The sequence below is a fragment of the Carassius auratus genome, chromosome 8 (assembly GCF_003368295.1).
Source record: "Carassius auratus strain Wakin chromosome 8, ASM336829v1, whole genome shotgun sequence".
NCBI classification, from domain to species: Eukaryota; Metazoa; Chordata; class Actinopteri; order Cypriniformes; family Cyprinidae; genus Carassius; species Carassius auratus.
Window position 1 is genome coordinate 30,302,119 of NC_039250.1, and position 14,082 is coordinate 30,316,200.

General features: G+C 40.9%; 1 protein-coding gene and 1 long non-coding RNA gene across 4 annotated transcripts in view; one reads left to right on the top strand and one right to left on the bottom strand.

Moving 5' to 3' along the window:
• Nucleotides 1–10,923, top strand: part of mmp23ba (matrix metallopeptidase 23ba) — a 31,915-nt gene extending 20,992 nt beyond the window's left edge. For 2 of the 3 annotated variants that reach the window (XM_026270712.1, XM_026270713.1), the window contains exons 7-8: nt 8,951–9,077; nt 10,431–10,923. In XM_026270712.1, the coding sequence (XP_026126497.1) occupies nt 8,951–9,077; nt 10,431–10,605 (302 nt within the window). In that variant the 3' untranslated portion in view covers nt 10,606–10,923. Of the gene's footprint in view, nt 1–8,950; nt 9,078–10,426 lie in introns of all 3 variants that reach the window. The other variant, XM_026270714.1, reaches the window with a different exon arrangement.
• On the bottom strand, nt 1,093–5,700 carry LOC113107893 (uncharacterized). Its single transcript, XR_003292720.1, has 2 exons — nt 1,764–5,700; nt 1,093–1,620 (listed from the first exon to the last, which is right to left on the bottom strand). It is a non-coding gene; the product is annotated as an uncharacterized LOC113107893 (long non-coding RNA).
• Nucleotides 10,924–14,082: the final 3,159 nt, after the last annotated feature.

A 14,082-nucleotide genomic window follows, 5' to 3' on the forward strand; every position in this document is an offset into this window, starting at 1 on the left:
GGCTCCAGATCGGTGATGTTAGTTTTTTTTTTTTATTATTATTATTTCAATATTATGTTTTTGATAATCGATACAGTATCGCCAAACAAAATATTGCGAGACTCATGTGTATTGATATTTTCTTACACCCCTAGTTAAGATATATGAACAGGTTGGATATCAGTGAAAACAACAACAGCACTCACTTTGTCTATTATTTAGGGAGCAATTTTTGAACAATTTAATCTTCCGGTTCAAAAAGCAAAGTTGAAAAAATGTCACTAAAAGAGGCGTATATGCATTCATTTGCAGTTGTGATTGGCTGTCGTTGCGCAGATCATAGTTCATATCTGGACTGGAGCAAGCGTGTTTTGAAGTTAATGTGGACTTATTTCATATTCTCTTGTGTTCTGAACATGAATCAGCACTGTGTATGCACACATATCATGTCTTATTCAAATTAAATACAAGCAAATAAGGGCACTGAAACAGCGGTACGTCTAATCATGAGGGCGATGACACAATGCATTATTGTTATACACAGCAAACAAAGATATAGACAGAAAATCCAAAGAAGAGTAAACAAAAATAACTGCCTTTATTCTTTTAGTTTCGAAGTTATTTTAATATTCATTCATCTGTATAATGAGGTTGTTGCAGGCCTGTGTTTTCTTCCCTCTTCCCACCTTTTACACTTCAAAGTTTTACACGTCCATTTCACGGGTCTTTTTTCAGATCTAAGGTGTGAAAGACCAGTGCTGAAATGGGGTTTCATGATTTTAAGTTCCAACCATGCTCTAACACACTAGCCTACCATTTCTAAGTTATCCTGAAGACCTAGAAGGTTCAGGTGTGTTTGATTAGGGTTGGAGCTAAACCCTGAAAGATGGTAGCCCACCCCAAGAGCAGAGTTGGACACCCTTAGACTATTGGGTGGAAAGTCACTGCACTACTTCAGAAGTCCAGCAACTCTGGAGAAGCAGGTGACAAATCAGAAGAGTCACTACTGGTTCTGAATTAATCCAAGGATTAGGGAAACTCAGGTCAGTTAATTAATTAAAAATAATAATTAAAAAAATATTCATTATTGTAATGAAGAGTCAGTGGAGTGAAGATCCAACTGCTGCTTTATTGACAATATGCTCAGAATGATACATGGTAAAGAGACAGCTAAAGGTTAGCAGCAGGCAGCTTACAGTCACAGCCCAAAGAACAGGCAATAGGTTGAGGCAGGCAGCAGAGAATCAAACGTGAGGAAACCGTCTAAGATCAAACACAGAAATATAATCCAGAAGGTAAACACTCATAAATGACCACAGTACCAAATCAAGACTTGCAGTGAGTGTACGTGTGTGCAAGGCTTATATGCATGTGTGGTGCGATGCAGGTGTGTGTACAGTCAGTCACAGGTATGATGGCTTATGGGAAATGCAGTCCGGATCTAATTAGTCAGTATTCAGGTGAAAGCTTCCTTTGGTGGTGTGAGGAAGGCGGTACAGGAGCCTCACTTGTAACAGAGCCCTCACCCTGCTAGGGCTTCTGATGTGGGAATGCAGGGGTCTTCCTTGTGGTCTAGTGGACATTTTTTCTAGATGCATACAAAAATATGGGGTGTACCCCATACTCCTCCGGGCCATACCCCTGCAAGTCAACCAGATAAATGACCACCAGCGGGTTTCAACAGGGAAACATGAAAAGTAGGAGACATATGATAATTAGCAGGCAAATCTAGACTAAATGAAACTACAGTAATTTGTTTGATGATTGTGAATGGATTCATTTACCTAGGATTGAGTTTATTGCATGGAATTCTGATCCGAATGTCTCTGGTGGATAGCCAAACCCACTGACCCGATCAGTCAATCGCTGGGATGACGGTGGTGGTTGGTCTGTTCCTCTTGTCTCCTCACAGCTTGCTGTAATTGGGAGTTTGCTCGATTTCAAGTCTCCTCAATGGACTGAAGCAATTAAGCGACTGAGGCCTTCATTGACAGTTCAGCAGACCATGGGAACGGGAAGTTGGTAGCCTAAGATGCACATGAAGGGAGTTAGACAAGTGGCAGGTTTCTGAAGTAAATTTTGCGCATACTCGGCCCAGATAAAAAGGGTTGGTTCTGTTGGCATTAAGCGCTGAGGAAACATTTGAGTTCCTGGGCCCTCATTTATCAACAGTGCGTACACACAGATGTGTTCATAATGAGTTAAGAGTTAAGATTATAATTCACGTTAAGTGTGGGATCTACTGTACCAACTTGTACTTATGCGTAGGAATGTGTGTAAATTTAAGCACAACATGCTTACACAGAGAATCTAGTGGTAGAATGGCAATACCACAAAAGGAGAGTGCCGCCTCATTTGTTCTGTGTCCTTTAATTGCAAATGCTCAATTAATAGTTTCATATTTCAAGCTAAACATTTGCACAATTAGTGTGAAAAGCTATAAAGGACAGCATGGGAAGTCGATTTGAAATGTAGCTATATGGTCATGGTTGATCTCGCTTTGCTGGAAGATTTGGCAAACGCAAACCATGTGCTGCACAAAGACCGTGCAAAGAGCACACTGATCTGTTTAATGATGGCACAGAATGGCTTCTCATTCGGTACTGCTTTCTTTGCCATGACTTTGGTGAGGGCTTATACATTCATGTGATAATAAAGGGAGGTATTGTCACCATATATTTTTCATTGGAGGTGTTTCTGAATGCAAATGACCATGAACATGAACGAGCAAGAAAATGTGGGATTTATCAATGATTACTTACTGATTTAAGAACCGCATGCACATGTTTGATAAATACAGATTTTTTTTACTTACATTCAAAATTTCATTTGTAGGACAAAATATAGAAGCTTTTCTATGCACTCTTGATAAATGAGGGCCCTGTTTTATGCGTTCAGTCTGACCGAATGTGAGACTTACATTTATGTTGAGGTGTTTGAAGAATGCAGACCAGACTCTGCAAGTGAATTGGGTCCCCTATCAGATACAATGTCCTTGGGTAGACCATAGAACCAAAATACATAGCTGCATAGAACTTCAGCTGTTTTGAAGGAAGTACGAAGTTTGGGTAGAGGAATGAGAAGACAGGATTTTGTCGTTTTCAGGAAGTCTTGGAATGTTTTACATTCTGTGCAGTAGTTGACAAATGGCACAGCCACCAGAACCGATTCTCAAGGAGATGAAGAGTAGCTGTAATGCCTGGGAGTCCCATGTACTTGGGAGTAGCATTTACGTGGATGAGTTTGTTACCAAGTGGTTTGGGGACAGGTGAGTTCATGTGGACATAAATGAACTAAAATGAACTAAAAATGAACTAAAATGTGCTCTTTGTGTTTTAAAAATGTGTTTAGTTACCACTTGTAGTATACAGTACTTGAACCCATCTTTCATACACTAGTATACTCAAGTGTACTACAAGTGGTAGCTATATACCTTTTTAAATGCAAAGATTGTATGTTAAAAGTGCATTTTAGTTCATATTCAGTCTCAAAATAGCACAGTTGAGTACCCTTAGATTATCTTAAGAAGTACTAAAGTATAATTTTTAGTATATTAAGTACAAAATAAGTGCACGAAAATAGAGCACTTTAAGTACGTTATGGAAGTGTACTTGTTTTTCACCTGGGGAAACATTTTAGCTAGAGATCTGTGATATTGAGAGAGAACTGCCCCGATTCCTGTGTTTGAAGCTCTCTCTTCTACAGTGAACAGAGGACCTGGATCGGGATGATGGAGAATGGGTGCTGGGGTGAATCAGGTCTTAATCTCAAAAGCCTGCAAGGCACTGGAGGACCATGTTATGTGAGAGATGGTGCATTTTGTCATGGTGGTCAGTGGAGTAGAGACTGAGCTGAAGTTCTTAATGAACCGCCGATAGAAAACAGTGAAGCTGAGGAAGTGTTGCAACTCCTTTACTGTGCGTAGCTGAGACCATTTCACTACTTCCCTGACTTTGTAGTCATCCATAGCCACTCCCTCCTGGCTGATGTTGTATCCTAGGAACGATGCGGTTATTTGGTGAAATTCACATTTTTTTTCAATTATGGCTTAAAGTTGGTACTGAATCAGGCATTTAATAACAGATCTGATGTCTTGTATGTGTTCCTCAGGAGAGTTTGAATATATCAGGATGTCATCAATATACACAATCACTCATCAGTCAAGCATATCCCAGACAAAACATCATTTATGAAACACTGAAGGACTGTTCACAAGGCAGAACAGCAGAACAGAATATTCATAGTGCCCAGTAGATGTAGAGAATGCAGTTTTCTACTCATCATCCTCTCTGATTTGGATCGGGTTGTATGCAGAACACAAATCAAGCCTGGTGAAGTATTTGGCCTGGTGGAGTTGTTCTAAAGTGGCAGGTACTAGTTATAAAAGGGTATTGGAATTTGATGGTGATATCATTTAGGCCATGATAGTCTATGCAGTGTCTGAGAACTCCGTCCTTCTTCTTTACGAAGAAGAACCCAGCCGAAGCAGGTGAAGTTGAGGGTCTGATGAAACCTTAAGCTAGCTCCATTTTGGCATCATTTTGGCAACTCTTCATGGCATCAGATTCAGGCTGTGATAATAGGAAGATTCTGAGTGGTACCTGGTATCAACGCTTCAGTGGTAGCCCTGGGATTTCATATTTATGGGGGGGGGTTTCTTTGAAGGTGAATTTGTATACTGACAGGGGAGAGATCTGAGTCAGACAGAGTTTATGACAGGTTGAATAATATTGAATAATCTGTCCTCCTTTCCATGAGATTTGAGGACTGTGTCTGCGCACCCATGGTAAGCCGAGGATGATGGGGTTATTTGGGGAATTGATCACAGAATTGAATGGATTTGTTATGGAGTTCTCCTACTTGCACCTTTACGTCATCGTTGAGTCTAGCAAGGCAGAAGTGGATATAACTTTACCAGTGATGGATATCTGTACTGGTATTCTGATACATGAGGCGGAATAATTGCTTTGGAAGCAGGAACTCACAGATCTGGAATTAGATGCAATGGGTTTGACAAAACATGTTGATTTGAGATGACCAGATTGACCACAGTACATGCACAGGTGCAGTTACACTCATCGGTTGCATTCTCTGAGAGTGAGGTGAGTGTAGCCGAGTTGCATGGGTTCAGTGTTAGAGGGTGAAGATTGTGTGATGAATTGTGTTGTGCAGCCTATTTGAATGGTCAGCTTGATGAATTTGAGTTTTAACCTCGTCATGACAGGCTAGTTTAGCTTGGAGTTCCAGGTTCAATCCTCGTCGGAATTAGGGCTGGGTAACGAAACTTCGATGCCTTTATGGTATCGAACGAAAAACTTAAATACTATGAGTATCGAAAAATTATTTATCTTTCTGTGCCAAATTTCGGTTCCAAAAGCCAAGTGGCCGTTTTTCTTTTTTTTGCCAAGCGGGTGTCTGTGTGAGCTTGTAGCATACGTGCATGTTAGGACCTAAATTAGCCGTGATTGGCTGTCCACCACCACGTGTGGTGACGGGACGGGGAGGATTTCTGAAAAAACTTGCAGTCACACAACACAACTGTAGTTGTTTTTTCTCAAAACGTTTCCGGCTACACTTTATTAAAGTCATGCCGAGTCAGCAATGTGCAACATATGCAATAATAGTATTGCAACCAAAGCTGGTTATAATGATGCATTTGTTTGGATGAGTGTTTTGCCCTCCCTCCCTGTTTAGTTTGGTCTACTCTATTGCGTATCTTGAAACGCCCCCTTTCACGTCATCTAAAAAACAGAGAGAGAGAGAGACAGATTTATCCGGTACAGCGAATTTCGATACTCGAAAGATGAATTCATTCTCTGTACGCGCATTGTCTGAAATGTTGCTCACAGCGCATGCTTTGAATGAGTGAGCGCAAGCTCCGAGCGCGCGTGAATTGTTTAAAACACTTGAATCAGCAATATTTAGAAACAAATGCAAACGATCGGCTATGATCCGTTTCACCCCTTCAATCGAGTGAACAACGCGAAGCAAGAGAAGTTAGGATATTTACATCACTATTCACGATTGCCCATCGGACTGGAAAACACAATAGCCCCCAAGAGGTGGGGCTAACGATTTTGCGAGCCCTGCACCTAAGATCTATTTGTGAAACACTGGTTTCCACACTGGTTTCGTTAAACAAAATAAATGATTATTTTAAAACATTGACTCAAAAGAATCATGGGTTCACTAATCTGATCATGAACTTGTATCACCAAGTCAAAGATGAGCTATTATTGAACATCTCGAATGAATAAAGACTTCAAGTTCATCTGTAAAGCACATAAAGCTATTGTTTGAGTCTATTTCATGCATGATTGGTATGGATCTGCTAACTGAATGCAAAGAGTGAGTTCTAGAAGAATGTTTGTGTCTTGATGAGCATGTATCGCTCACTTGGAGTCGCTTAATGAACAGCTGTTGTTCTTTTTTTTCAACGGAGGATCAGTTGCCCTATTGGTTAAAATCCCCAAACTGTTTACTTAAATATAAAATTAATAAATGACATAAAAACAGGGGCGTTTGCATTATGATGTGGTGGGCTGCTGTGGGCCAGAAAGCCTGGGCAACTTTTTGGTCCCAGTCTGCCGCTGAATAGCACACACCTATCCAAAAAGCACAACCAGTTGTATTAATAATGTTATCCTGAGTGTGAAGTGTTACCAGAATTTGTTTTAATTAAGGTGAAAAATAAAAGTTTTGTGTTTAATGTATTTGTGCTGATGTTGAAATGGATTTCAAAACATATGGTATCGAAAAAAGTATCGTTAGCAACCGGTATCGAAACTGAGGTATCGAAATTGGCACCGGATCGAAAGATTTTGAACAATACCCAGGCCCTAGTCGGAATAGTAGTCAAGTCAAGTCTGCTATATTGTCAATTCTTCCACATGTACAGTACATACACAGAGAATCGAAATTGCGTTGGTGCATACAGATAACACTAACAGTGGAGCATAAACATTTAGATCAAATATAAAATCTAAAAAAAAAAGTTGGAGTGAGTGAAGTGACATACAGCCAAGTATGGTGACCCATACTCAGAATTTGTGCTCTGCATTTAACCCATCCGAAATGCACACACACAGAGCAGTGAACACACACACTGTGAGCACACACCCGGAGCAGTGGGCAGCCATTTATGCTGCGGCACCCGGGGAGCAGTTGGGGGTTCGATGCCTTGCTCAAGGGCACCTAAGTCGTGGTATTGAAGGTGGAGAGAGAGCTGTTCATGCACGATTGGGAGTCCAACCCTCTAACCATTAGGCCACGACTTCCCCCAGATAGATACAGCTATACAATAAGGGACTGTAAAAAAGCCATATGATAAAAAAAAAAATAAAGTTAAATAAAGAAGTGCAGGGCACATGGCAGATAGAGTGCAAATCAGTGAAGTGAACAAACAGTGCAGATAAAAAGATGATTAAAGTGGCAAAGTTTCCTCCACACAAAAGTAATAGTTTCCTCCACCCATTTGGTTTGAGCGGTGAGAGTGCTGAAGATTTGTGTATACTCTGCTGCAGTTCCTTCTCCCTGAAACAAAGCAATAAATTGATCACCAGCACTCTTTCCCCAGCTGGGTGTTTAAAAACCTCCCTGAAACATTAAATAAATGTCTCAAAGGAGGGAAACATTGAACCATCTGTCCTCCATACCGCGGTGGCCCAGTCTAAGGCTCTACTGGTCAATAGTGATCACACAATGGAGATTCTGCTTGAGTCTGTGGGATACAATGCGGGTTGCTGATTGACTAAGATGGAGCATTGTAACAGGAATCATTTTCATTTTGCTGCATCTCCATTGAAATTTTCTAAAAATGCTAGTCGAGGATTCACAACGGAGGGTGGACTGGGTGCAGTGCTTACAGGGGTGGTGAACTGAGCTCACACGGTCTCTTATGGCATCAAATGAAGGCCTTGTAAAGTCTTAATTAGCTCCTCAGTCAGGGAAGTTAGATGATTGACTTGGTGAAGGTGAGTGGTGAGCTGATTGGCTTGGGCAGACAATTCTGACGAAAATTGCATGATGGCTGCTGGATCGCTGTGTGGTGAACTCTTCTGTAATGAAGAGTCAATGGAGTAAGGATCAGTCTGCAGTTGTATTGACAATATGATCAGCATGTTACAGGGTAAAGGGAGTGCAAAAGTTTGGGGCAGGCAGCTTACAAGCACAGTCCAAAGAACAGGCAATAGATCAGGGCAGGCAGCAGAGAATCAAAGATGAGGAAACAGTCCAAGAACAAACACAGAGTGATAATACACAAGGTAAACGCTCTAGCAAATCAAGACTTCACAAAAAGTGTATGTGTGTGCAGTGCTTACAGTGTGTATGCGTGATATCTGTATCTGAAACATCTCCATGAGCTAGTATTTCAAATGAGCCTGGGTTAAGATTATGGAATTGGTTTTCCAGAAAGAGAGAGACATTTCAGGAAGCTGTACCATTTTAATAACCAAGTATACTTCATTTTCTCTGTTCTGCTCTGTTTTGCACACTGTGCCTTTTTAAAGTATACTCCATTGACTGTGAACACGGATGGATATGACTGTGCAGTCTCACTCCACATACAAGCATTCATAATCATGTGTGATATTTAATTTGTGGAGCCTTATCCTTAAACCTGACAGAATATGAAAATTCAAATGTGAAGTGGGCTTTGGTGTTTTAAATGCATTGATATTTTTTGGAGAGTTTTCTAATTGCCCATCAAACAGCACATAACACTGTTATCATGTTCTGACTTCAGCAATGCTGTCACTCCATAAATGTAGTAGGTCTATGAATAGAGATTCTTGGAGCCAACAGAGGTGAGGGAGTGAGGTCTCCTGCAACACTGGGAGCGAACAAGAGAACATAATAAAGACTTTCAAACAACAGGAGTAATGCTAGTTCATTCCAATGCTAGCTACCATTATGTTCTGGACAAGTAATCAGTTGTGCAAAACCTCATTTTATTTTAATTTTCAAACAGAATTCCCATTCCCCACTGCTCCGCCCACCCCAACTCCCCCGCGGACAAAACACAAGTTTGTTGTGGAGGGAAAGAACCTCACCTTCCGCTGTGGTAAGAAGATAGCAGCCAAGAAAGGCAAAATCTAGTGAGTACTTGCTTTTCTACACTCAGTGTTATAGTTACTCTGACTGGTTTCCATACCCATGTTGATTCTGAAAAGTACAGTGCCTATAAAAAAGATTTGCCCTTTAGTGGTATTCATGTTTTACTGTTCTACAACACTGAAGCACAGAGGAATTCCCTTGGTGTTTTGACACAGAAATATTGACCCTCTTAAGGTGGTCACACACCAGATGAAAAGCACAGCACAGAGCCGCACCATGGATAGGACAATGTCAGGTATCACAAACCACACACGTTGCATTCAGTTCAAGGTAGTTAATCATATCACCAAACAGACAAAAATACACTTCAAGAATGAACAAAGCAGTGTTGAGTTTGAGTTTTGGCAAACAGACAAAGAAAGTGTATGTTATGTTATTCTAGTTTCCTGTATGATTCATATGGACATTATTCAAGCCACAGAAAGATGTGTTTTCCTGAAAAATGCATAATACGTGATGTTCCAGCAAGGGGTGAAGTCATTATGTGAATTAACAATAATTTGGGACAAATGTTATTTAATGGAAAACAACTGTATGTAAATGGCACTCTGTGGCGTGGCAGGATATTGAGCAGGATTTTAACCGTGTCCTGAGCCATAGCTGGACTCCATGGACACATGCAGAGTGAAACCACCTCTGTGTGTAAAATGATAGAAAACAAAATCACTGCTTCTCAGTCGGTGTGTAACCCCCTTTAAAGTTAGTATTTTGTATGGTAAATGCAATTCCAGCTACGATTCTGTTGGCCCTCGAGGACTGCACACCCCTGGTTGATAAGGGCATATTTGAATGCCAATTACTTAACCCAAACATGTCGCCTCTCTTTCAGAGTAATCATTAAATCCATGTGTGGATGCACCTGTAGTTAATCTTTGGCACCTTTTTATTATTGTGAGAAGCGTTTGTGCTTGTTTAAACCAGGGCTCTATAGAGGTCCGCTGTACCAGAGTTGGATTCTTATGAAATTGGTTATTTTGGACTTTATCTTTGTAATTCTTTTAGATCACATTTTCCAGCCCAGTTTTGGAGGCTCCCTTATATGCCCAATCCATTTCAGGCCCATTTCAGAGTCTCTACTGACAAAGTGAAATGTTGGTGTGCCTCCAGGAGTAATTTTCTGCCAATCACTGAATTCCTCTGAGACTCAATGCTGTAAAACATACATGAGAAGAAAACACATTTTTACAGGCTCTGTATGTGATGTCAATCCTTAAGATTTGAAGAATTTGTATGGAATATAAGTGTTTTGTTTAGAGAGAACATGTTTTAAAGCATAAATTAGATTTGTGTTTGTTAGAAATGTCCTTACCTGAAGCATTCTCTCACACTGATAGTTGGTATAAAGACGGCGAGCTTCTGGACTTCTCTCATCCCGGCTACATTTCCCTGAAAGACGACCACATCACTATTGTGGCAAATGCCATCAATGAGGGCACATACACCTGCATCGTGAGGAAGAAGAACAAGGTGCTGACCACGTACTCTTGGAGGGTACGAGTGCGCTTCTGAGGACCCGAGATGCTCCTAGAGCGCAAATTATATCCAGAACATTAGCTAAGACTAGATCCACAGCAGCATCCTCTCATACTTGTTTCCTGATTGGAAGAGAAGGTTCTGACATCACTCCTCTCAGGATAGCTGTAACATTGAGGAAACCATGGGATCAGGGTTCAAATTCACCTCAGTACTGTGGAACATCACTCACTTGGGCACATATTCATGTCAGTTCATACATACACAATGCCAAATGTTTTCATATCAGGGTTTTTACTTGTCTGTGTTGTAAATACATTTCCTGTTTGCAGAATAAAACAATTTATTCTGTCATTTGAAGCCTTTTATTAGTTCAGAGTGACATGACAACATTGAAATCCATAAAAATGTATGACGTTTGTGGGGAAAATACAGTGGGGTCTAAAAAGTCTGAAAACATGGGTGAAACAACTTCATTCTTAAAAATGAAACACAATTACAAATAATTAAACTGAAAAAAAGTACATACAATTCTAAATGCAATATTGTCTCTCTTATGATAAAATGACAACAGAACTAGAGTTTATGAACAAACCTGATGATTCACGATATCCAGCATGAGATGTTCTGAAGTTGAATGAATGAGGCATTTATATAGTGATTTATTGTGTATTGCTGTACACCCAACACACTATACAATCGTATATCAGCTGTTCACTTTACATCATTATTATTCTTTGCATTTAATCTTCAAACATAGATTTCTTAAAAATGTCAGATGTTTCCTCACTTATGGACTCCACTGTATGTTGTAGTGTATCCGAGTGTCTGCTGACCAACATGACTCTCACTTTATTCCACTAGTGTTTTCTTTACATAGACAAAATAATCAGCTGTAAATAAAATACAGGTAGTGACCTGAAGCTTATTCTAGTTGGGGATTTCAATTCATTTCTAAACCAAAGGGGTATCCATTTCAACTTATGCTGATGTTAATATTCACCTTGTGTACAATGCCACCCATTAGCACACTGGCTCCCATTATATACCCCAGAATATTTATTTGGAATCTTGTAGACATGGCAGCAATTTAAAGAGTGGAAAGGCTAGTGGAAAATAAATGGTCATGAGGGTAGACGGCTCACTCCTGAATTCCCCTTTTACAGCTGGAAACAAACGATTAGAGACCTTATATAATGTGAAGTGGGATTTTCACTTTAGAAAAATGACTTGGAGATTTTCTCTGCTGAAGAATATTCAGGAGATTTTCTCATGCAAAAGAATATTCTACCATAATCCATAGGGGACACAGTGCAGAACACAAAATAAGGGGTTTTGAAGAATATGATGGCTGCTCTTTAATATACTGGAAGTGAAGGGAGACTGGGTCTGTCCAGCTCCTAAATTACAAAAAATACTCAAGTTTCAAACCCAGACAAAACAAAGGTCTGATAATTTCTTTAATATAAACCTTCCTTCCTTGTGCTTCACCAAGCGCTCTGCCGGTTTTATTCAGATGAGACCTGTTCCCTTCCTCCCTCCCACCTCTCATCTGTTGTGTCATCCTTTTTCCCTCTCCCACCCAGTTCTCATCAATGGATGTGAATACTGCCACGGGCAATTTATGCTCCACTTTAACATCCTGTCTAGACAATATCTGCTTCTGTTCTCCAGGCCAACGTGTACTAGTCGCTCCAGTCTATGGTTATCTGATGTTCTCTTTATACTTTTACACCTCAGAAGTAGAAAGTTACAGACCTGTCCTTTTCAACCAGGTTTCATCTATCTTTTCTAAGAATGTCTATCTGGACATTAACCAGTCGCAATTTTAAAAAAGTTGCCACTCAACTGAGACTGCATCACTGTCAGTCACTGCTGAGTGGATTGTGAAAGCTGATTCCAAATTATTAGTTCGATCTGTCTGCAGATTTCAACATCATCAACCATCAGATCCTTCGGTCCACCTTCTCATCACTGGGCTTCACAGGTACTCCATTTCCCTCGTTTGAGCCCAATCTCACAGGTAGGTCTTTTAGGGTGTCCTAGAGAGCAGAAGTATCCAAAGTATATCATCTGGTTACAGGGGTTCCTCAGGGATCCGTTCTTGGACCCTCCCTTTTCTCCATACACATCACTGGGACTCATCATACAGGCTCATGGCTTCTCCTAGCATTGTTATGCTGATGACACACCGCTCTCTCTCTCATTTCAACCAGATGATCCAACAGTAGCTACACAGGTCTCAGGCTGCCTAGCGGACATATCGGCATGGATAAAAGAATATCACCTACAGCTCAACCTGGCAAAGACTGAGCTTCCCGTCTTCCCTTCCAAAATGACTCTACAGACATGATGTCACCATCCAGCTAGATTCATCAACAATTACCCCATCAACTTTGGTCAGAAATCTTGGTGTAATCTTTGATGACCAGCAGACTTTCAAATACTGGTCTTGTAGAGTCAGACCTTCAGACTGATGGCAGACTTTGAATGGCTAGGGCCCACCAGAGAGGAAAGATTTTTCTTCCATGATGGATTTCGGTGCCTCAGGTTTTTCGTTTCCATGCAGAACGTTAAAGAACGCGACACACACATCCCGGAAATCCTGTATAATTCAACCAATACGATGACGATTTCGAAACTCCTGAAGTGTTTCCAGTAATGTGTGCCATATGCACCAAACGTTTAGCCAATGGTTGCGTGGGCGTGACATCTAAAGTGGAGACTATTCAAAGACCACATTGCAAATACGGCTCGATCATGCTGGTTTGCATTGCATTAGGCCCTTCTTAATGAAGCATGCTACAAAACTTTTTATCTAGACTAGTTTTAACGATCCCAAAAGAGCCCATGTTACACCCATGCATCGACTACCAGTCGCGGCTCAAAGTTCAAGACATTGATGCTTGCATACAGAACAGCCACAGGCTCAGCACACACGCACTACCACTCACTATTATGAATCTGCATCCCTTAGGGATAAAAGTACAATTTCAACAGATACTCCTTGTTCTGAGTTTCCTACCTGTGTGGTAGGAGGCAAAAGCAAATCACCAAATGTTTAAGTGATGATGTGTAGGTGATGCATGATGTGCAGCCAATACTCAGACTTTGTGCTGTTCATTTAACCCAAGTAAACAAACACATTTGGAGCAGTGGACAGCCATTTCTGCTGCCGCCCTCAAGGACCTATCGTGGTATTGCAGGTTGGACAGAGCGCCAGTCATTTACTCCCCCCATCTACAATCCCTGCCGGACCAGAGACTGAAACACACAACCTTTGGGTTACAAGTCCAACTCTCTAACCATTAGGCCATAACCGGCCTTGTGAAGACAGTAAGACCCAGTTCTCTGGCCAGTGAGGAAGATACATCAACAGATAAAGCCCTGAGCCTCTTTTGGAGGCAGCAGAAGATATAACCAATTTCTGAGACTCTAGCCTAGAGAGGCAGAAGACTCTCTGACGCGCAAACCTTCGCTTCAGGATATTTTCATCTGTGTATTCCAGATCAG